The 22,443-nt window shown below is 38.8% G+C and overlaps 5 protein-coding genes across 6 annotated transcripts; 3 read left to right on the plus strand and 2 right to left on the minus strand.

Moving 5' to 3' along the window:
- Positions 1-317: 317 nt before the first annotated feature.
- LOC136251719 (Golgi-associated plant pathogenesis-related protein 1-like) lies at positions 318-865 on the plus strand. The gene is made up of 2 exons (XM_066044149.1): positions 318-339; positions 423-865. The coding sequence occupies exons 1-2, from the start codon at positions 318-320 to the stop codon at positions 863-865; spliced, it is 465 nt and encodes a 154-aa protein (XP_065900221.1).
- LOC136248991 (post-GPI attachment to proteins factor 3-like) lies at positions 817-7,576 on the minus strand. 2 transcript variants are annotated; one of them, XR_010697968.1, is made up of 12 exons: positions 7,504-7,576; positions 7,176-7,453; positions 6,257-6,409; positions 5,351-5,413; positions 3,131-3,192; positions 2,930-2,956; positions 2,758-2,867; positions 1,511-1,551; positions 1,328-1,402; positions 1,203-1,285; positions 1,077-1,144; positions 817-987 (listed from the first exon to the last, which is right to left on the minus strand). XR_010697968.1 is itself a non-coding variant. In XM_066040868.1 (12 exons), the coding sequence occupies exons 2-11, from the start codon at positions 7,449-7,451 to the stop codon at positions 1,090-1,092; spliced, it is 951 nt and encodes a 316-aa protein (XP_065896940.1). In that variant the 5' UTR covers positions 7,452-7,453; positions 7,504-7,576; the 3' UTR covers positions 817-987; positions 1,077-1,089. The 2 variants fall into 2 exon arrangements, 1 of the variants encoding a protein (XP_065896940.1); XM_066040868.1 differs by having other exon boundaries at positions 1,197-1,285.
- On the plus strand, positions 7,535-17,570 carry LOC136248989 (probable ATP-dependent RNA helicase DDX23). The gene is made up of 17 exons (XM_066040866.1): positions 7,535-8,032; positions 8,778-8,907; positions 13,024-13,164; positions 13,213-13,242; positions 13,410-13,457; positions 13,516-13,628; positions 13,792-13,935; positions 15,125-15,426; positions 15,748-15,950; positions 16,161-16,205; positions 16,259-16,348; positions 16,455-16,669; positions 16,724-16,922; positions 16,976-17,019; positions 17,067-17,150; positions 17,201-17,247; positions 17,298-17,570. Exons 1-17 carry the CDS (start codon positions 7,614-7,616, stop codon positions 17,522-17,524), a joined length of 2,481 nt encoding a protein of 826 aa, XP_065896938.1. The 5' UTR covers positions 7,535-7,613; the 3' UTR covers positions 17,525-17,570.
- LOC136248990 (cilia- and flagella- associated protein 210-like) lies at positions 17,495-21,303 on the minus strand. Its single transcript, XM_066040867.1, has 17 exons — positions 21,237-21,303; positions 21,153-21,184; positions 20,941-21,096; positions 20,839-20,892; positions 19,501-19,620; positions 19,334-19,450; positions 19,197-19,285; positions 19,065-19,143; positions 18,877-18,975; positions 18,752-18,826; positions 18,663-18,706; positions 18,552-18,609; positions 18,443-18,505; positions 18,319-18,390; positions 18,078-18,161; positions 17,946-18,026; positions 17,495-17,897 (listed from the first exon to the last, which is right to left on the minus strand). The coding sequence occupies exons 1-17, from the start codon at positions 21,268-21,270 to the stop codon at positions 17,568-17,570; spliced, it is 1,587 nt and encodes a 528-aa protein (XP_065896939.1). The 5' UTR covers positions 21,271-21,303; the 3' UTR covers positions 17,495-17,567.
- A 20-nt stretch (positions 21,304-21,323) lies between these two features.
- On the plus strand, positions 21,324-22,366 carry LOC136248992 (pyridoxal phosphate phosphatase PHOSPHO2-like). Its single transcript, XM_066040870.1, has one exon. The coding sequence runs from the start codon at positions 21,457-21,459 to the stop codon at positions 22,150-22,152; it is 696 nt and encodes a 231-aa protein (XP_065896942.1). The 5' UTR covers positions 21,324-21,456; the 3' UTR covers positions 22,153-22,366.
- The last annotated feature ends 77 nt before the right edge of the window (positions 22,367-22,443 follow it).

Here is a 22,443-nt window from a genome sequence, read left to right on the forward strand (position 1 = left end):
TCAGCATGACATGTGCGATTGGTAATTTTAACTGTCCTACAGTCTACTACTAAATAATTATATGATTTACATATTTTAGTGTGGGCATGTCTAAATGGACGTGTAAATTATAACTATCATAGGTAGTGTTGAGATCTCATTGTAATGAGATACCTCTGTCAAGTGAAGCAGAAATCTTAGGTCATTCATTGATTAGCACATTATGGCTTCAGGACACCAAACTGTCAGCAATAAATAGAGCGAAAAATTATTCTTTGCGCAGTTGAGAGCACCGAAACTAGCTATACTGAACCACCTCCTCTCACCACTATACAATAATGGGATGTTGCTTCGGAAAAGGTAAGTGTTGATTGTGTGTGTGGTCACTGTGAAGGTGCTGATGAGTGATACATTTCGTTACTGAATAATATCGTCCATCACAGGTCAGGACCAGTTTGCACGTGATTTGATATCAGCACACAATCGATACCGCGCTAAGCACAACGCTCCTTCACTGCGCTGGAATAGCAGTGCTGCAACAGCTGCTCAAAGATGGGCCAACCACTTAGCCAAACAGAAGGCACTCCAGCACGGAGACCATGAAGGAATGGGACAAAACCTCGCGTGGGCATCCGGTAAAGAACTCACTGGGCAAGGAGCCACTGACATGTGGTACAACGAGATAAACCAGTACAATTTCAATAATCCTGGATTTGCCTCTGGCACTGGTCACTTCACACAGCTAGTCTGGGTAGAAACAACACAAGTCGGAGTTGGTAAAGCGACGACTAATGATGGACAAACCTTTGTCGTAGCTAACTACATCCCTCCTGGAAATGTTGTAGGTCGCCAAAACTTTGAAAAGAATGTACAAAGAGCAAAATAGATTTTTATTATTCCATGTATATACGACAAAATGTCATCTCTTGTATATTTTGTATGTCAATGTGGATTTTAATAATGAACATCTGTTGAGAATCCAGATACACTGTAGTACTACTGGAACACCTAATTAAGACAAATTAGTAATGGTAATTCATTAGCTATGATGAATACATAAACACTTTGCACTTGTACGGTTAGCATGTGCTACTTACCCTAAACTATAATCTATATTGCCTTTAGTGTTTTGACTCTACCAAACAAAGCATCATCTAGTAAAAATCTATGTACAAAAGATACATTATACAGGATACATTGACACTATCCCTACTCACCCATACCACAAGTATGGCAGTGGAATTGTGCTCATGTGCCAAAGGGAGTGGGCATCAAATGTCCATAGAAACGGTGGGAAATCCAGTAACTAAGGGCAACAGATGAAGGATAGATAATGATAGCTACTAACCTCCAATAAGATGAACAGTGAGTTACACACAACAGAGACCATACATTTCCACAAATACCGTCTCTCTCTGTAATTCTGTAAGGAAATCAAAGTGGTATCAAAGTAACCCTGTTGTGCTGATACAAAGCATGAGTGTGTTATAATTTAATAGCACCATATTTAGTGGACAGAATGTGGCTGTACCTTAATACACCAGATTGACCAGACTGCTGTACAAAAGCCTCCTAGCAACAAAATACAAAAATTTGTATAGTGATTAAAGGAGGTTTTCAGAAACTTTATGGATTAAACTACCAGAACATACGTATCATGGTTGTGTGTAACTAGACACACTACACACAAAGCAAAACAAAATTGTAAAACCTTGTCAGCTGTGCAAAACTATTACTAGTTCTGCCCCCAGGAGGATTTGCCTGGACCAACTATAGTACCTGACTTGTGCACATGTACCCTGATGCTGGTTCACTCACTTCACAAGGCATAAGGTTCATGTAATACGATGTCAAATCTCATGGATAGAGGTCATGGAACCAGAAGTTCCATAATGACCTTGACACTGCTAAGCTAAGACAGGGAATTTGCTTTCCCAGTTGACACCCTGTCCCATTATATGACTAGCTCAAGGAAACAACAACAGTAACTGACTGATGCACAGAACCTGGAGCGTTGTGATTACCAAATGATGCTATAGCCACTGACTGACTGAGTTTCTCAATTCACACATACATAAACACACACAGAAGCACAAACAGGAAGGAAAGAAGGAAATTGGTTATTATGGATGAGTGGTGTTCCATCTATCCATCATTGACATTAGTATGATGTAGTGAATATTGCTACCGGATATACCCATATATTATCAGTAGTAGAATAAGTTACCATGTTTGAAAACAAAACTATTTTAATGGTGAAAATGCATCAGATATGTATATGTCTGATAAAAATGGATTTGTTGACACTGAGATTATTTGGAAATTGGTCCTTAACCACTCCATAAAGGGTACTTTCTGAGGTTCTTACAGACCATACAATAAATAATCTGCTTTAATGTAAGTGATATTTGGTTCCCAGAAAGTGATATGGTCAGAGGCTCAGTAATGACATGGTGAACTATGATTACATCACATGATGCAGTAATACACTTCATTATTATTACTGTTAGAGTTTCACTTACACACTGGAAACTGCCATCAGTGTGGCTTATCTCCAAGTAAATACTTAACAAAATACCAGCTATTGCTATAGTGATCAACCCAACAACATTTGTGAAATAGATATATTTGCCTATTACAAGCACCCAGCCTGTGTACTACAAGGCCTACATGGGAAGTTTCAAATTACCAGTACTTAGAATGCTACTCAACTCACTCCACCACATTGTGATTCATGAGTACTGTTTATGCAGTGGACGTCATGTAACACACACGTACCTGCTACCACATTCACTGCCATATTGTAACCATAGTCAAAGTGTACTAAGGACAGGTATCCAATATGTGTGCAGTATAGTAGTAGTATGATAGTAGCATAGATGTACTGCCTGAGGGAGAGGTGGACACAAAGAGATGATAATGGTCTACTGGTATTGGTGACCTACCTTACCATGGTCTAGCAGAAGGACCAGTAATTCTGTAATAATAAATAATATTTGTATGATATGATGTAGCTGCATCACACACTACTCTACACACACACTACTCTACACACGCACTTACATGTGTACACACACACTACACTACACCATAAGCAATACAAATGCACGCACACATACCACACCACACATACCACACCACACATACACACCTTACAAACTGGAGTATCATCATGTAGACCACCAAGAGTGTTCCAGAGAAATAATCCAGCCTCTGTAACACAACAACAGATGGGGGAGAAGACATGAAATATTCTCACTCAATTACACACTACAAGCACCATTATACCTCAGGTATGGAGCAGCCAATTTTGCATAATTTGAATTCCAATGATAATACCATACCTGTTTCAGTGCCCATACAAAAGTCTCAATAGTAGCAGTGCAATTTATCCCGTATTTCACTGGTAGCAGTGAAAAAGTTGTAATTGCAATTTCATTGGCTAGAATTTATGTTAACAATGTAGTGCCAATTAGTGTTGACGCATGTTTAGTACATAGTGACAAATTGCGTACATCAACGCTAATGCACAGCATATGTATATGCAGCAAGTATGGTATTAATTGGGAATAGCATGGGTATAGCAGTGAAATTAGGGATAAATACCACGAGTGTTGTATTGGAAATGGTAAATTTCACTCGGCTTCCAAATCGCATGGCCTTGTTTCTGTAATTGCACTGTAAAGTAGCCAATAAAATAGCAGAATAACAGAAGCCTTTTAAGTGCAACAACAAATGATGTAATACAAAGAAGGATAATGCAATCACCTGGTAGAAGTTAATGGCCACATAGAACTGGATAGATGTGTACTACATACAAACCATGAAGGGTGGTCACTATGTGATTAGTAGGCAATCACACACATTTTCGTGCAATTATGGAATAATTGTACTCATAACAGCTAAAATTGCACTCAAATGTGTGTGATTACCTATACTAATTACGAGATGAAAAACCTAATGTATCAGCTACTTGCATCATTGTAGATGCTGAAGTCGATTGCATTTACTACTAACAACTAAGAATATAGCGAACAAAAACACAGGTACCTGAAACAAAGATCAGAATTTATTCTAAATTACGCTCTATTACAAAATTTGCTGTAATATCGCTGGGGCTTAGCGGGATGAAACGACTTCTTCACTATTGAATTACTATTTCTGACAATAATACAACAATAATCTTCACGGTTTACTAGAACTAAACCCTATGGAAAAATGTACAGTATGCATACGTCACACAATTATTGTGACGTCATGTCCTACCTCCTCTGTGTAGCAGCAGGAACAATACCATTCATCGCCACTATAGGAGGACCACAATAGTCTACACAGAGTTGCAATGCACGACAACTTTCTCATTCATAGTGTGGTAGAGTATATTGGTAAAATCTTCACCATCACATCCATCAGTTGTTTATATGTGCATTACTGGCATGTACACACGTGCGTGTACGCGCGCGCGCACACACACACACACACACACACACACACACACACACAAATGTGCACACACATACACACACTACTCTGAGAGTTGTCTCTCTGTGGCATGGCATGACATTACACAGGTTGCAGTATTACAGTAACACAACTAGTCACTATGCATGACATAAGGAAGTTAGAAACCACAGATCAGAAAATAACTTGGCCAAATCAAAAAGCAACTGGCTAGTTCATAAATTAAACCATTTGTAGCCTGTATCTAGTTACTATACACACATATTTTAGTATCAAAATCTTTGCTGTTACTATACGCAACTGACACTTAGATGACACATATTGAACATGTCCCAAGTAAACTACTTAGCAACAAGTGTGGCTTTAATTGTTGAAATGCCTAAAGTAAAATAGCTGAAACAGCACAGTAATGCTAGGTCTCTAATACTGAAAGGCACAAAACATCTTAATTCACAGACCATTACCAATTGAACCACAAGTTATTATAACACATAATAGATAACTGATTACAGGAAGCTGTGAATATCAAATGGAGAATAGGTGATATTCTTGGTGATATGGTGTGTTAATGTATTCTGAGGAACAGTAGGATCATAAATGATAACATTAGCACAGGGGTGCTTATGTATTCTGAGAAACAGTAGGATCATAAATGATAACATTAGCACAGGGGTGCTTATGTATTCTGAGAAACAGTAGGATCATAAACATAAAATATTATTAAGTTATTTGATCTGGTTGTCAGGAATATTTGGATGAGTAGTCAGTGAGCATTCCTGTACTTTACTACAAATTACATTTTTGTGTATTTTCAAATAGTGCTTATATGATCTGATTGGATGGTGTTGGGTATTGCACATATAGCACCATACATCAATACATCTAGTTAGTACATACACTCATTACTCACTTCAGTCCAGCGTGTGTCCCTGCTGTGAAATACTACAGACCACACCCACGTGTTACTTGCAATCTGAGGGCAACATAATTATTACATGGACAGTGGGACAAAAAAAATGTCACTCACAAAAATGTGCTAAGGACCTATACATTGATCTCTAATTTGAATGTTTGAATAATGAGGATAAAACACAACCATGAGTTAAAACAGAGTTAACTATTGATACAATACAGTAAAATTAAGTCAGGTGCACTCTAAAAATTTGTGACCTCACTAAGCAGGTGTTAGACATGTCAAACAGAAATGGGACACAAAGAAGTAAGTCAATGATCGATGCACCTGTGTTTGGGGTGCTAATAGTGATAAAATAAGGTCATTCAAATGCATAAGGTGAGTAGCTTGCAATACAAACTAGCTTCATTGTGTACTGTCAGCCACATAAGTGTAAAACAGAATCATTTGCACCACACCTCCAAACATTATAATAGTCATATTAGTTCTAGGCTGCTAGCTTTATATATTGTTCTCCATATCATGTAGAGCTGTGTAACGAGCCAAAAACTAATAATATGTATAGGGCTGAATGTTGTTTTGTTTTCCTCATAGGTTGTCCTTCTGATGTGGTGTTTTCCTTCTGAAGTTAAAGTTGAATTTTGTTATAAAAAGTCAACAAACGAGTGTCAGGAAAAATTAGGAATTTTCTTTACACTTGTCTTAATCGCACAACTGTGGCCTAGCAATGACTTCCTGCAAATATCCACAAAAGTGGTAATATAGAAGACCTGCAATAAGCTTTGATGTACAGGTACATGGTATCAACATGGTAATAACAAACATTTAGGAAACACACACACACACACACACACACACACGCACACACACACGTGCACGCACGCATGCACACACACTACATACCAAAGGACAAAGTCGGACAATCCAAAGGAAAGGATAATCACCTGGAGCATTTTGATGAAACTTAGAGAAGCTATGCAGGTGAGTTACTAAGTTCAGGACGGAGAACAACACTGACGCTGGTTCCTGTATACCTAGCAACCGAACAAATGGCCACTACAAAAACAACACAGCACTCAATATAACCACCAATAACAACTAAAATCATTTTGCTAGACATTGATTTGTAATTATTACTACTGCCAAGAATTGCAACATTGTGAGACTGGTATCACACAGCATATAAACCCTGGGATGTTGTTATCCATTCCACATAGCACCGCAGGAAATCCTCATCACAAGTCAAAACACTACTGCACTGTGATTGTTGTATAACAATCCATCACAATATGTACTGTACATTTGGTCAGTAGTTTAGTACATAATGGGTATTATAATGAACCAACTTTTTCCTATCATTGTTGTATGATTAATAATAACAAGAGTAAATATGGTAACTCTTAATTCACTCTTGATAATATATTATGGAACTATTAACAGGAACACATAAAGAACTCAGTGATTTCCTTAGATGATCACAATTCAATCAACCATGCAACACAAAGAGAGTTTACTATTGGAGGGCTATTCCCTGACTGGCTTAATTCACAGGTATTTAACTAGATAGTACCGGTAGCTATCTGGGTGGTCGGGGGGCATCCCTACCATAAACAAGGCTTGAGGGCCATATCATCATAGTACCCAGGTCTCTTCATCTCTGGGAGGTATAATCATTCACCAATATTAATTAATAACAGGTGGGTTATACTACTGTGCTGTTCATTTAATTACCCAGTCACCAACACATTAGAACCTCAATTAGAACAGTAATTAGTTAGGAAGGTACAACAATTATAAAGTTCTCAAACTTCTCATAGATCACCTTGCCATAAAACTGTCTGATAGGTCTCCCTAGTTTGACATCCTCTGTAGTCACCTCGTGCATACAAGTGTAACGACAATCATCGGAACACGTCCATAGAAAAACATGCAAGTGCCATGGCAATGTCGCACGTATTGGGGATACATCTGAGCAACTCTTTTGTAGGCAGTTTGACAAACAGTAACGATAATCCAACGAGTAGTCACCAACTGATTCCAGACTTGGTACAATTTGAATAGCTAGGAGCATGGATACCAGTATCGCTGTATACAACATGTCTGTGTATATAAAATATATAAAAATTGAGAGTGCATCCACACTTGCTCACTTGTTAGCTGCGTAACCTGTGTCTCATTGGTTTAATCTTGATGGGCGCTAATTAGAAACACTGAGTATTAATTAGAATACGTTGACTCTTGTCGCAGTACAGTGATAACAATGGGAAGTGGCGATAAGAGTAAGAAGAAGGACTCAGAGAAGACACGGGATCGGTCAAAAGAACGCACAGAAAGATCTAGAGACAAATCTAAAGAACGTTCTCCTGAAAGATCACGTGATAAATCACCCTCCAGAAGGAAAAGAGACCGGTCCCGGGAGAGATCGCCTGACCGACGTCATGGACGTTCACGAGCTCGTCAGAGATCACGCAGCAGGAGTCCAAGGAGGAACAAGGACAGATCTCGTAGTAGGAGTCCAAGAAAACCCAGGGACCGTTCACGAAGCCGTAGCCCAAGAAGAAACAGAGATAGATCACGTAGTAGGAGTCCCAGAAGAAGGGAGAGAGGCAGGTCTCGCAGTAGGAGCCCTAGGAGAGACTGGGATAGGTCACGTATTCCTGGTACAAAGACCTCAGAGAAGTGAGTTGGCCATTTTAACGATGTACAATATGAAAATTTTGTGTATTGTGATGAACTTTTATATCGTGATTGTGATATATTATCGTGACACTTAACGTTGTAGCACTTTTTACGCAAAGTTTACTGGAAAGCATAGCACAACAAAACTTACTTTCTTTAATAGACTTCCAGTGAGTTAGGTGGGATTATGTAGTGTTGTATTGCTACTTTTCATATAGAATTACATTTGTTAGTAATTTTTTACCATGGCTTCATGCTGGTTCATATATTGTGATAATTTATCATACTGTGATAAAAAGTGTACAATAGATAGGCGATGTACAAAACACTGTTGGCATTTACTGCTGTAGTTGATTTATGCATCATCATAAATCCTGTGACTTTATGCAAGAGTTCATAATATAGTAGAGAGGTACTCTACTATATTATGAACTCTTGTTTATATATAACCCTCACCGTGTGCTCTTTGGCAATGATATTTCATTGATTGTAGACCTCGTATCCTGTATTCCATGGATATAATATAATGTTTGTAGCTTGTGAATGGGACAAGAGGTTAGGATTTTTAGTTATTGGTAGGTGTGGTTATGCAATCAGTATAATAATGTGAGACCAACCTTTTCTGCTGACATACTGTATGACATTTGATTACAACGTGTAAACTGTTTTTCTGTATAGTAGCACCCTTCATTTGAGCCCCATAACTGGCAAACTAACTTTATTTCATTTCCTTGCTCCACTCCAGGGCTGCTCCAGTACCACCCGATGAAGAGGAACAGATGGAGGAAGATGCTCCTCCATTACCAAAAAGGCAGCCATTGTCTTTAGAGGATATGATAGCTAAGAAAGAAGCAGAGGCGCAAGCTCAGGCTAAAGTACAGGGTTGTATGTAGCTGTGTGTGTGTGTGTGTGTGTGTGTGTGTGTGTGTGTGTGTGTGTGTGTGTGTGTGTGTGTGTGTGTGTGTGTGTGTGTGTGTGTGTGTGTGTGTGTGTGTCATTGGCTTCTTTTAGATTCCTACATGTATAGCTTTGTGTCCCAGGTACATAGTACATAATATTTTGCTTATAGTCAGTATACTTTAATAGTACAGTCATACTGGCACTTTACAGATTTATAATGCCTGATGTAAGTAATGTGTGCATGAGAGTAAACATACAAGCTAAAAATGTTCATATTAAAACTAAGTTGCATACAAGAATAAACAACATAATTATTGCAACTGTTCAGCCAGCAGTACAGAAAGTCATCTCAGTTAAGGACGCCACGTAGGCTTTTCATAGAGGTAATTTCATTTCGTAAATCATCTGCTTGTGATCTTAGCTTATTTCCTGTCTGTGATGGTTCGTTTCAAACAGTTTTCTGGCATTTTTGATAAGAATATAAAAGTCAAAAGGGAGTACCAATATGCCAACTATAGAGCCTCCAGCAGTAATGCCAAACCCTTTGTTTACAAACTTCCATGCTAGGTCTTCCACTTTTGATATCATTGGAGTACCATAGCCAAGAAAAGTTGTAGCTTTGCTGATATATCTTCCAGCTTTGTAAAAGATTTCCACACAACTCCAAAAATCTGTTTTGTAGTTACTTGATACGACTCCAAGGAATCTTTAAATTTGTTTACAGCATTTTCCAGTTTTGACCATGAGTTTTTGAAGTTTTGGCAGTAACTCTTGTCAATTTCTACAGCTTCTTCTGCGTGTTGGACACTCAATTTTTCAAGCACACCTTCACAATGCCAGCTCCTAAAGATTTGCAATCAATCACACAGTGGATGTCTAGCTAGCTACATAGCCTGGTTATTTCTAATCTATTAAAAGTAATTGATTAAGGCCTTGTACTGTATGTATGGTACTGCCCAAGCACAACGTTGCACTTGCTCGTACATGCAATTTTGCTCGAGATTTAAAATTGCTAATAAAGGGGCATGGCAACTGTTTTGCTCACGATTCTCGTGAGCGAAACAGTTGCCACGCCCCTTAATTAGCAATTTTTAAAATGTCGAGCAAATTGTGTGTGCGAGCAAGTGCGATGTTGTGCTTGGGCAGTACCATATGTACAGTACTTAGCAAAAAAAAAAGCTTGTGAAGATTCTTCATGAACAGTTTGCTAATTTCAGCAAACCTTCTCAGGTCATGAAGCTTTTGTGAGCAATTAATAAATCTTTGCAAGCAGTTCATGATGAACTGTTTGCGAAGCTTCACAAACAGTTCACAATATTTCAGGCAATTTTTCTTACATAACTTTAAAATGATTAATGTTATTTATTTTGGCAATAAGTACTTCATCATTAATTTGGTGCGCACCTGTATGTTTGTTACACATTTGTGGTAGCGAGTGTGTATCAAATTCCTTACAGGATTCATGTACACCCACAACAACGATCTGATAGGATATTAATGCTTTCTGTATTCAATTATTAGGTTTGTGTTTGACCCTAAAACATCAAAACTGGGTTTGGTCAAAATCAGGTCACATTTTGTCAGGGTCATCTGGGTCTGACCTGTTTAGTAGATTATCTGGATCTGACCTGGATTGGATAATGTGTGAAGCAAATTAATTAGTTGGACGATACAAAAGTGTATAAACTCGTCTTAGTCAAGTCCTGATGCAACCCAACTTCTTTTGTGAGCCACACCCACTTATCAGGATGACTAGTAGCCATACATACACCACACCCATTTATCGCATAAATTCATGCCCATAGCTGCCTGTAGGCTTATGTGGAGCTACGCCCACTAATCGATTGTTATTGTATGAGACTAGTCTTGTAGTAGGCCAGCTTTCATGAGCCATACCTATTTTGATATCGAAGTATAGTGTGTTGAAGAGGTGTAAGGATCAATGGTTGGAGTCTGTAGGCATGTGCAAAGCCACACCCACTTGCAGGACACGTACATGTATCTTGCTATCTGCAAATGTATGTGAAACCATGACCACTGACTGTTATCATTAATTATAGACCTTACTTGTTTAGTTTTCATATAGCTACCCTTGTACTCATGCACTATCCGGGTCACACCTTGGGTTAAACCCAGGTCTGACCTGGATTGCTATCTGAGTTAGTAGTAGTGACCCAGTTTCAATGCTGATGAGTATTAGCAGTTGATAGTTAATGCCTACCTGCTACTGCAGCACCTCCAAGGGCGGCAAGTGCTGTACCTCCAACAACAACAGCCCCTGCAAGGTTTAATCCTCCTGTGAAAGGAGCTATGCCAACAGTAATCGTGAAAAGTGCAGATCCTCCAAAGGCTGCTGCTGTTCCAGTTCCAACAATTTTATCTGTGCTACCTACAACTTTGGCTCTTGCAACATTAATGTGGTGTTTATCCAACTTTTTGGCCAGATCTTTCACTGCATCAATTGTTTGTATCCTCTTTTCTATGCACTTTTGTAAATCGTTTTCAACTTCATTGCACAAATCATGTACTTTATATTCTACTACTTCTGTAGATACCTCCTAGTAACACATCATAGTGCAGAAGCACACAGATTTGTAGTCATGATAGATAGCCTATTGAAGCCACACGTAATCTCTACATTAGTGAAGCTTGAACACTGAGCAGGTACATTGAGCTTTATACCAGCTACAAACAGGATATGAAATCATGGGAAAATTCAAGGGTTTTCCCCATCATAACAAATGGGAAAATCATCTAGATACGGTTTACTTATACAGGCAATAGAGCTAAACTATCAACATTCTAATGCCATTGAATAGTTTTATGTGAAGTTTAAATTTCTCTCATAATTTATATTTATTAAGACGTACGTAGAGTATATTATATTGAACTATGTGTGTAAGTGGCTTTTCTAGTTCTAGAACCATTATAGTTGGATTTACACCATGATGTAATTCAGTGGAAGTTTAGGAACTGTTCCACCACACACCTTTTAACCAGCATTTGACAGTTAAATTCAGCTAAAATTTGCTACATCATCAGTAGTCTCGTCCTCGCAGACCCATTCTCCGGGGTGGCGCTTATCGATTAGAGATTATAAGTGCCCCCTCCGAAAGGGTCTGGTGAAATTCCCATACCATTTTTGTCCGAGAAATCGCCAACTCTGGCAAGTGATAATTAGTGTTTAATAACTACACAAGAGGTGACGATTTGAGGTAAGCTTTGCTTTTGTAAAATCTGTACTGCACAGCCATAAAATGATAAAATACTGTTTAATTGTCACCTTTTGTAAAATCTTGTGTAAGTATTAAACTCCAATTATCACTCACCAGAGTTGGCGATTTCTCGGACAAAAATGGTATGGGCATTCCTTTCGGAGGGGGTGCTTATAATCTCTAATCGATAAGCGCCACCCCGGAGAATGGGTCTGCGAGGGCGAGACTACATCATCAGATGCAAGGTGTTAGGCAGAGAGCTGTCATCCCAAATGTGACAGCCTTGACAGCCTTACAACAAGCTGTCTTCCTGAGATTCCCAAAGCATCATACCAGTGCAGCTACTGTTCCATAAGGGTAAGCCTTACAATTTGTTCTGTTACAAACAGTTCATGGACATTTGAGCAATACAGCAAAAGGTTCAGCAGTTGGCAGTCTTAAATGATTCATGCCCTTGAAGGATTTGACTCATTTCCTTTATTTTCTTCATGAAACCAGGTGTGATGGCAGATTATGAAAGGGCTACATTATGAGGAGTACCCTTTACAAAAGCATCTGGACAACCATTGCAAAATTCCAAATAAATTGCAGTACAATAAACAAATTTTACCGAGTTTGCTTGCAGACTTTCCAGACATTATCCATTCTTACTGTATACCTGCCAGGAGAGTGTAAAATGATCACAATTTCACCTAAGCAAGGCTATGTATGTGGACCCTGTCTATAATCTCAATATTGATAACCAGTTGATCATAGGTGTACAATAAAGTTGTATGTTTGTTATGTATAAGTGGGGTTGTGTGCGTGCGTGCATGTGTGATGTATGGTTACGGTAATTCTTTCCATAAGCATAAGCAAATGCCATTGTTATTACAGCCAGTATTTTTGAGCAAGAAAGAACGAGCCGAACTTGCACTGAAGAAGAGACAAGAAGAGGTGGATGCCCAGAAGAAGAAAATCGACGATGAAAGGAGCAGCAGATCCAAATATGCACGGGATAACAGCAGACAAACAGTGGTATGTACACCTTGGTCACTCAGTATTAGTGTTAATGTACTATTGTAGAGCAGAGAAGAACGACAGAAAATGAAAGAAGTAAGTGGACATAGTGTACATGTTCATAGGACCCCAGTTTGTAATGTATATATCGTAATAATAGGCACTACCCATACAGTTAGAATGTAGAGTGTGTAATTTAAGCTGTTTTTGTGGATGACTTGATATGCTTTGTGTACATTTGTGGCTCATTTCTTTGTGTGTAGGATGTTCAGAGTCAACGAGAGAAAAACAAGGAGGTTGAAGCTATTCGAGTAGGTGTCACCTAGCAACAGAAATCTCTGCTTTTTTTCATGTTCTGTCTTAACCTAGACACGATATCTTGGAGCCGAAAAGAGGCGGCGAAAGATGCGTCGTTGGACTGAAAAGAAATTTGTGTTTGACTGGGATACAAATGAAGATACATCTAATGACTTTAACCCACTGTAAGCCTGAAGTATTTTGGGAATAGAATATTTCCCAAATGTTAGTACTTTACCAGTAAAATGAATGGAGCTCTAAAGGATTCATAATTCTATAGCATACTTAATGTTGCTATGTATGTATACTATGAACTATATGATGTATCAACTGTCTTGTTATTTTTAGGTACAAGGCGAAACATGAGATGCAGTTTTTTGGTCGTGGCCAGTTGGCAGGTATTGACATTAATGCTCAGAAGAAGGTGCAGTCACAATTCTATAACGATATGATGGAGAAACGACGTACTGAGGAACAGAAAGCTAAAGCAGAGTGAGTGAAAAGTTTGTCATAGTCAAGGACACATGTACACACCATATACTTAAGCACATACACACATGGATTCACATTACAATGTCTGGGATAGACAAGGACTATCATGTTGTCAGTGCACCCCTGGTAATGGTAATGGTACAGCTGTATGGAAATCAGAGAACCCATAGGAGCAACAGCATGACAGTCATTGTAACAGCCCACCATGTTTGAAGTACAAACTTAACTCCCGGGAGGCTTGCAATTCCTCTGCAGAGGTACCAGATTGGTGTCTGCCCTACCAAGGAATATCACCAGACAACATCCTGGGCTTGACATATAGTACTTGTGATCGTTGTCAGTAAGCAAACTAATAGCCGTTGCTCAGGGGTCATCATGTGGAGGTGTTGACCAACATAGTGTTTAAAAAAAATCTAACCTCCTCCCCTTTCCTACACACACATGCATGCATGGATCCGCATGCACACACTCACACATGCACACACACTGTGCACACAATTACAGTGTATGTGTAATAGCTATACCATGGCTACGAGGGATTTTCCTGAGAGCACGGGCATATATATAGGTGAATCCTGAGTGGCCATGGTATAAGTAATATCACTCCAGCATAGGTGAAAAGACAAACCCTTTTATCTAAACATCAATTGTGGGTTTAAAGCGTGGGCAATAGTACTCGCAAAATGTTATTCATACGATGCTTTTCTAAAGAAGCAATGTGTGGTTTTGGTGGTACTATTTCTAGCCATATATTATTAAGGATGCCTAAAGTAAGCTAAGGCACTAAGGTAAGTACATTAAGAGTATAAGTTACTGACCTTGAGAACATCTGAGCCATCTTAAGTTACTGTGTAGAAAAACAATCCCCACATTGCGAAAATGATTATTTAGTGATGCAAAGAGTCCACAATACTATTACAGACTCTTGGCGATGCCTAGTTGCTGAACTACACAATACTGAGTTGTACAATACTTTTTCCTACAAGAGAACACTTAGCCTAACTATACTAATCTCAAACCCACAATGTAAAAGCTTTAAGCAGCTCAATAATATATAGAATCTAAGGGAACTAATACTTGGACTATATCATGATATCACCCTAACCACAGGGGGATATCGTGGTCAGGGCAATATATGAAATATTCCTTTGATCTGGGGTGTCAAAGTGGTACATATTATATATTTTAGTGATAATTGCAAGAAGCAGAAAGACAAAGAACGTAAACAGATCTGGGATGATCGTCATTGGTCGGAAAAGCCACTGGATGATATGTCAGAAAGGGACTGGCGTATCTTCAGAGAAGATTACAATATCAGCACAAAGGGTGGTCGTATACCAAGCCCCTTGCGTGAATGGACTGATTATAACATGCAGCCAGAAATATTGTCAGTCATAAAGGGCTTGGGTTATACTGAACCGACTCCAATCCAACGTCAAGCTATTCCTATTGGCCTACAGAACAGGGACATTATCGGAGTAGCAGAAACAGGTAGATATTTTATTAATTTAATGTTTAGGTACTTATTTTAATTATCACTACAATGAAGCCTTCTCTGACTGTCTACATGGGGACCAACATATGGCCTCAATATTGAGGTAGTGTTAAGTGATAAAGTTCTACTTTTGAGTATTGCTTGATTATGAGTGGTCTTATTAATGAGGTTGTGAAATACATCTTAGCTGTGTTTGGGACATGGCCACTATAATGAGGTTGGCTTATTATGGAGTATACCTTAACTATGTTTGGGACTTAACTTGATGTGGTAATAAGATTTTCGAGCTGTCTGTTTACTCAAGCCTCTATCACTAGGTAGTGGAAAGACAGCTGCATTTGTGATTCCACTGTTAGTGTGGATCAACAGTCTTCCTAAAATAATACGTCAGTCGGAGGTAGACCTTGGTCCATATGCCGTCATCCTAGCTCCGACCAGAGAACTTGCTCAGCAAATTGAAGAGGAGACCCAGAAATTTGCCAAGCCGCTTGCTATCAGAAGTGTGTCGATTATCGGTGGAGTAAGTAAATTTTTCTAAAATGAAAGTTTAAGACCACATTTTGGGCTATACCATAGAAAGATGTGTTTGCCTGATTTAACAAAAAAATAAACAGGAAAGCCGATTAATAGAGACAAAACCATATTTGTTAAAACCAAAGGACTAAAGGCACATTTTTCCTAGTCCATATATAGAGGGCTCCATTACAAAATTACTACTGTATTTCTGTAGATGTCTCGAGAGGGTCAGGGGTTTAACCTTCACAAGGGATGTGAGGTGAGTGTAGTGCAGTGAGGCTTAGGAAGAAGAGTTGATCTGTCTTATTACAGATTGTGATCGCCACCCCTGGACGTCTGATAGATGTACTGGAGAATAGTTACCTTGTGTTGAACCAGTGTACCTATGTTGTGTTGGATGAGGTGTGCTGTGTGTGTGACACTGTGTGTGTGTGCTTGCTTGCAAGTGTAGTATCTGTTCTGTACTTGGAAGTGTATGTATTGTAACATGTAATATTGTCACATTTAGGCTGACCGTATGATAGACATGGGGTTTGAGCCAGACGTGCAGAAGATCTTGGAGTTCTTACCAGTGTCAAACATGAAGCCAGACACTGATGATGCTGAAGACCCGCAGAAAATGATGGCCAACTTTGGCTCCTCACAGCACAAGTTTCGACAAACAGTCATGTTCACTGCCACCATGCCTTCAGCTATAGAGAGACTTGCCAGGACATATCTAAGGTAGTGTGCATGCGTGCGTGCGTGTGTCTGTCTGCCTCATGAACTGTCATTTAGACGACCTGCTGTGGTGTACATTGGCTCCATTGGCAAGCCAACAGAGAGAACTGAACAGCTGGTGTACATGGTCACAGAGCAGCAGAAGAGAAAGAAATTGATAGAGCTACTACAAACAGGTCCTGATCCACCCATCATGATCTTTGTCAACCAAAAGAAAGGTGCTGAAGTGCTTGCCAAGTCACTGGATAAACTAGGGGTAAGAAAATTGTGGGATAAGTATTGTTCTTTGTTTATGTACATTTTTAACAGTATCGTGCAGTTGCTTTGCATGGTGGAAGAAGCCAGGAACAGAGGTAAGAAAAGATTCTGTTACATTATCTACCTAACCTCTACATTGTAGAGAGTATGCTCTTGATTGTGTCAAGACTGGTGTCAAAGATATCTTGGTGGCCACTGATGTGGCTGGCAGAGGAATAGACATCAGGTAGTGCCATTATCTACATTGTATCTTTTAACAGTGATGTCTTAATACAGAGATGTATCCTATGTTATAAACTATGATATGGCAAAGACAATTGACGGTAAGTACACAACTATGACCACATTCTGGTAATGATTATTTTATATTTAGATTATACTCATCGTATTGGTCGTACTGGTAGAGCTGGTAAAACAGGTATGGCAGTGACCTACCTGACACCAGATGACTCGGCACTATTCTACGATCTTAAACAACTACTGATCCAAAGCCCCGTGAGTACATGCCCACCAGAACTGAGCAATCATCCAGATGCCCAGCACAAACCAGGAACTATTCTGAACAAGAAGAAACATGAAGAAGTTATTTATCTGAAATAATAGTTGTCACGACATGTTTGTCATAATAATTTTAGTCTACATTTCACCAATTGAAGCCCATACGTTTGTGAGTATTAGTGAGAAGGGGTCTAGAGCCGTATGCTGGTAGTTCAGTGTGTGTAGTGTCCTTTGCCATGTAACTTGGTCGTACCCCTCCTTTGCCTTCAAACACTGGCCCATGGCCAGCACCTGCTCCAGGGTGAGCTGTCTTCTTTAATGGTTTAATGTTCGCCTTTCTTTGTTTAGCTTCATTGATCACTTTGTTAGCATATTCTTGAAATTGTTCTTCCTCAACCTTCAAGAGTTCTAAGTTCTTTGAATTGTAATCGTGTTCGTCTTCTAACTCATTGTTCTTGCGTGTAACAACATCTTTCTGCATAGCAAGTCATATACATTATGTTAGTAATAAAGTAACAACTACCATTTGTAAAAGATGATATTCTTGTAATCCTTTAGCCTTGACAAATTGCTTTTGTTGTTTTGTCAATTGGCTTTCGTGGAACTACAGTATATGTATATGATGAGGATAGAGTGGAGGAGTTATAATTATAACCTTTTGGTCTGCAAGGACTCGTTGTTTAAGCAGTTGCTTTTCCCTATCAGCTTCCTCCTTCACCTTCTCTGCATTTTCGTTGATCTAATTGCAGAAATATTGCACATAACAGGTAGGTAGAAATCAATAGGAAAAATGTTTATGAGGATGAAATTTTTAAAAACTCAGCTAAAAGGGTCAAAAATTCTTGAACCCAATGTGTCTGTTATTAAGGTTTCACAATACATGGTAGCTAGCTCACCATTTTCACTCGATGTTTATAGATGTCAGCATTCATTGCTACAAAATCTTCAGCTTTCCTCTTCTCCTCAGCCTGTTAAATTGTTAGATGAAGCACATCAAAAGTATCGTTACTGTTGACATACTAGTCTCTTCATTTCACGTTCTTCAATGGCCATAGCTATTTTCTCATCTTCATCATCTTGTTGCTAAAGTTTATGTATATTTTCTAGTGACTTGTACAGTTGAACATACTTTCTGCAGTTCCTGTTGGAGTTTGTCACACATGACCAGCTGCTGACCTTGAAATTTACTATTAACAACATTGTGTGAAATGTGACCCTCAAATTAAACAAGTAGTGCTACCTAAATATGGCCATTTCTTGGTCTTTTCTTAACTTCATCATTTTCTAAAAAAAGATTCGTGACATTAATTCAACACACAAACTAATTACTTTCTTAGCATCTGCAAACAATTTAATTTCCTTCTCTTCCAAGAGTCGTTCACGCTCCCTGGCATCCTTGATGGCCTGTTTGAACACCAATAACAATACAAGCTGTTAGTGGATGAATTGCTAACAGTTTGTTCTGCCAAAGTTTGATCGAGGTTCCTGCGATATTCGTGTTTCTGTTTCTGCATCTCTTCTGCAATGGCCTTCCTCTGCTGGTAGTACTGTCTCTGTAGAATAAATTAAATACTTGAAATTATTTCGTATTATATATAGCTAAGATTAGGACATGGCATATAAGAATTAAGATCTATCGTACCACTTCTTCCTCGATCTTCTTTTGCTCATCCAAAGCAGCTTGTCTTTCTTCTCTTTTCGTGTGGGTCTTTTCTGATATCCTAATTGATATGATGGTGCGTTTAAATTGTTATGTTGATTTAATCAGCTCAACTGTTTTATTTGAAAAACTTTGACTTCATTTTTAGCTTTGATTGCTCTCTCGGCCTCTTCCATGTCCCTAAGAATGGCCTGCTCTCTTTCCTAAATGATGACACATGATACATGTCATCAGTTATAAACTGTAGTGACCTCAGCTTCTATAGCAAGGAATTTTGCATCAATTTTCTTTTGGATGACTTCTTTTTTCTTCTTCCTTAAGATTTGTTGCTGACGTTCAGCTAGCACCTCTGAGAGTTTTAGTGCACCCTTTAAGTTAGTTTGATTATAACACAATAAAATTGTAGCTAGTTGCTTACATGAAACTTTTTGACTCGGTCAGTTTGGTAGTACAGTAAGGTTTTTGCTCGCTCTATTGCTTCTTTTCGTTTCGTGGCCTGAAACTTGGCCTCTTCAATGTCCACTTTAACTTTCTCTTCCTATAATACAAGTCAACTGTTTTGCAGTGCACAACATATTCTCTAATAGAGCAGTCACTGTTTAATCAGTATGAATAACTGATGCCATCAAGAGTGACCGCCAACTTGGCAAACACCACACCAATAGTTCAATTCATAATAATATAAGTACCAAGGAACACTTGATTATATACTGTTGATATGTATTGATGTGGTAACTATTATATTGAACTGAATACCAGCTCTACCTATGGAATTCACCAGACTCTATGTCTTCTTGCCCCTAAAGTCTATGCTAACACACATACAGCTAGCCAATTAAAGTGGTAATACACAACTGGGCCTATGGAACTTCAATCTTGCCAACTGGTAACATCATAGATAAAGGAATAGGCGAAATAGTGGCATGACCATGACTGGCAAGGCTTAGTCTGGTGGCACCTGTCCCTTCACAAAAAGAGGAAGGGGCTAGCATTTACAATTTGTAGCATACAGGTAACACCAATCAGATTATGTTGTTTGTAATTACTAAATTTTTGTGACGTTTGTTTTAGAGTTACCATAGAGATATTGTGAACAATAGGGTGTTTTCTAAAAGAACAAAAGATGGAGGTAGTATAAGGTAGGCCACTTCAACTAAATCTTTTGTTTCTCAGGCAAAATTCAGCCAAATAAAGGTCGGTAAAATAAAAATAGGCTATTTTGCTAGCTGAAGAGTGATATTGCGAGTCAAACAGTGGCTAAGCTACATTACGGTTGTTGTATCACTTGTGAGTAGGCAGCTATATGTTGAGATATTTAGTGTTACTTACTTTTTGAGAGCTTAAAGATAAATTTGCAACTCCTTCATGGTGTTATCACTCTTTGCAAGGTGATCACGTGATTAACATAATTATTTTATGCTGAAAAATATAGGGTCGGTCGGGCCCGAGAAACAAAAGATTTAGTTGAAGTGGCCTTAGTTGGAACTGATGTACCCATGATTCTGCCCAACCTTAGCCTTGTCTAGTCTGGCGGTGCCTGCCCTTCACTAAAAGAGGAGGGGTCTGGTCACTCTAGCATTACAGATTTGAACTATAGAATGTAATTAACAATGACATCACAAGAAATGGCACATCTAACAACCATAGTTTCAAGAAATAGGTTAAGAAATGGCTGCTAACAACCAAAGATACTTTCTGTCGGTTCAAAATATTTTGTTAGATTATTGCCAGACATACAATGATTGTTGCCACTTACTTCCTCTTTCTCTTCTCTGATCTTTCTTGCTTCTAATTTCTTCAATCTTTGACCCTATACAGTTTACAATGATGAGGTGATACAGTCACACCCAGGGCACACCTCAATTGTGTTCTCCCAGTTTTTAACAAGAGATTTTGACATCTCCTGCAAGGCTTGCTGCTCACGAACTTTCTTTTCTCTACGCATCGCTTCATCCTCAGCTTTTTTCAATCCATTTCTAATGCGTAGCCACTCGTTAAACTCCATAACGACCCCCTGTATTTTGGGAAACGGAATCATAGCTCATCCTACTACGTTTACGATTTATCTACCTCCTTTTTCCTGCCCCCTATTTTTTGTTGCCCTGAGTAGAGTTTCTGTCATAATAACATACTGATATATACTTGTTAGCTTACTGTCCGTCCGAACATGGCCAAGGGTGGTCGCCATATTGTTAATACCCTATTGCTATAACAACGCGCCCCTAACCGCAACATATTTCATCATTTTCATGCCTAAACGGCCTGAATTGCATGTGTGCTTAGCGTGTGCATTACCTCTGTTGCTGGCAGGTGTTTGAATCGTTTTCTTGCTCGTTCTTTGACAACTTGTTATACGTGAGGTGATTAGGGTTCCATGGCCAATTCAAAGAAAATACTGTTCGCTTTCGACTTCGACCGTACCATGATAGATTTCAACTCAGATGGATGGTTCTTGGAGAAAACTGATCAGTCATTCGAGGACAGCAGCTATACGTGTTGGACTGATTTTATGCAGAGCGTGTTTAAGCTATTACACTCACGTGGTCTGACTGAAGAACAAATCAAGAGTGGATTAGGGCAAGTCAAAATCCTCCCTGCTGTGAAAACAGCTTGTGATGTTATTGCTGAATCAGACAAGGCAGATTCAATTGTTATTTCTGATGCTAATGTCTACAACATTAATCATATCCTTAACGCCAATGGAATGGGGACCTGGTTCAAAGACATCGTTAGCAACCCAGCATCATTTGATGACAAAGGCATGCTAACAATTCAGTATTACCATCAAAAAGGTCACAGCTGTCCTAACTGCCCACCTAACTTGTGTAAGAAGGATGTTCTAGCTGACTACTTGACCAAGTACGATAAGATAGTGTATGTTGGGGATGGGCACAATGATATCTGTCCATCACTGGGATTGTCTGCCCGTGATGTAGTCATCGCAAGGAAGGGTTATTACATGGCTAATCACATCAATGATAGTGGCACATTGAAGGCGTCCCTTCATATAGTGGAGTTTGATGATAACATAGTGAAAATTGTACAAGATATTCTGCTGCAGTCCAACTAGGTCTTCTTGGTTTTAGCTAGTTATTTATCATTCAACAAGCTGTTCCTAGAACTAAACTTTGCATGTGCACATTCTCACAGCATTGAAAACTGACACTACCACATAGTGTATTATATAGCACTTGGATAGCACTAGAGACAGTATATTTATTTTGCACTTATATATATTACAGGATTCCAAATATTTAGTATTAAATTTTATTTATTTTCAGTAATCTTGAGTAACTCGGAACTTTTATGTAGCAAACATTGTTGATACGACTTATTATAGGGGCACATGAAATTTCAAACC

This window comes from Dysidea avara, chromosome 3 (assembly GCF_963678975.1).
Source record: "Dysidea avara chromosome 3, odDysAvar1.4, whole genome shotgun sequence".
NCBI classification, from domain to species: domain Eukaryota; kingdom Metazoa; phylum Porifera; class Demospongiae; order Dictyoceratida; family Dysideidae; genus Dysidea; species Dysidea avara.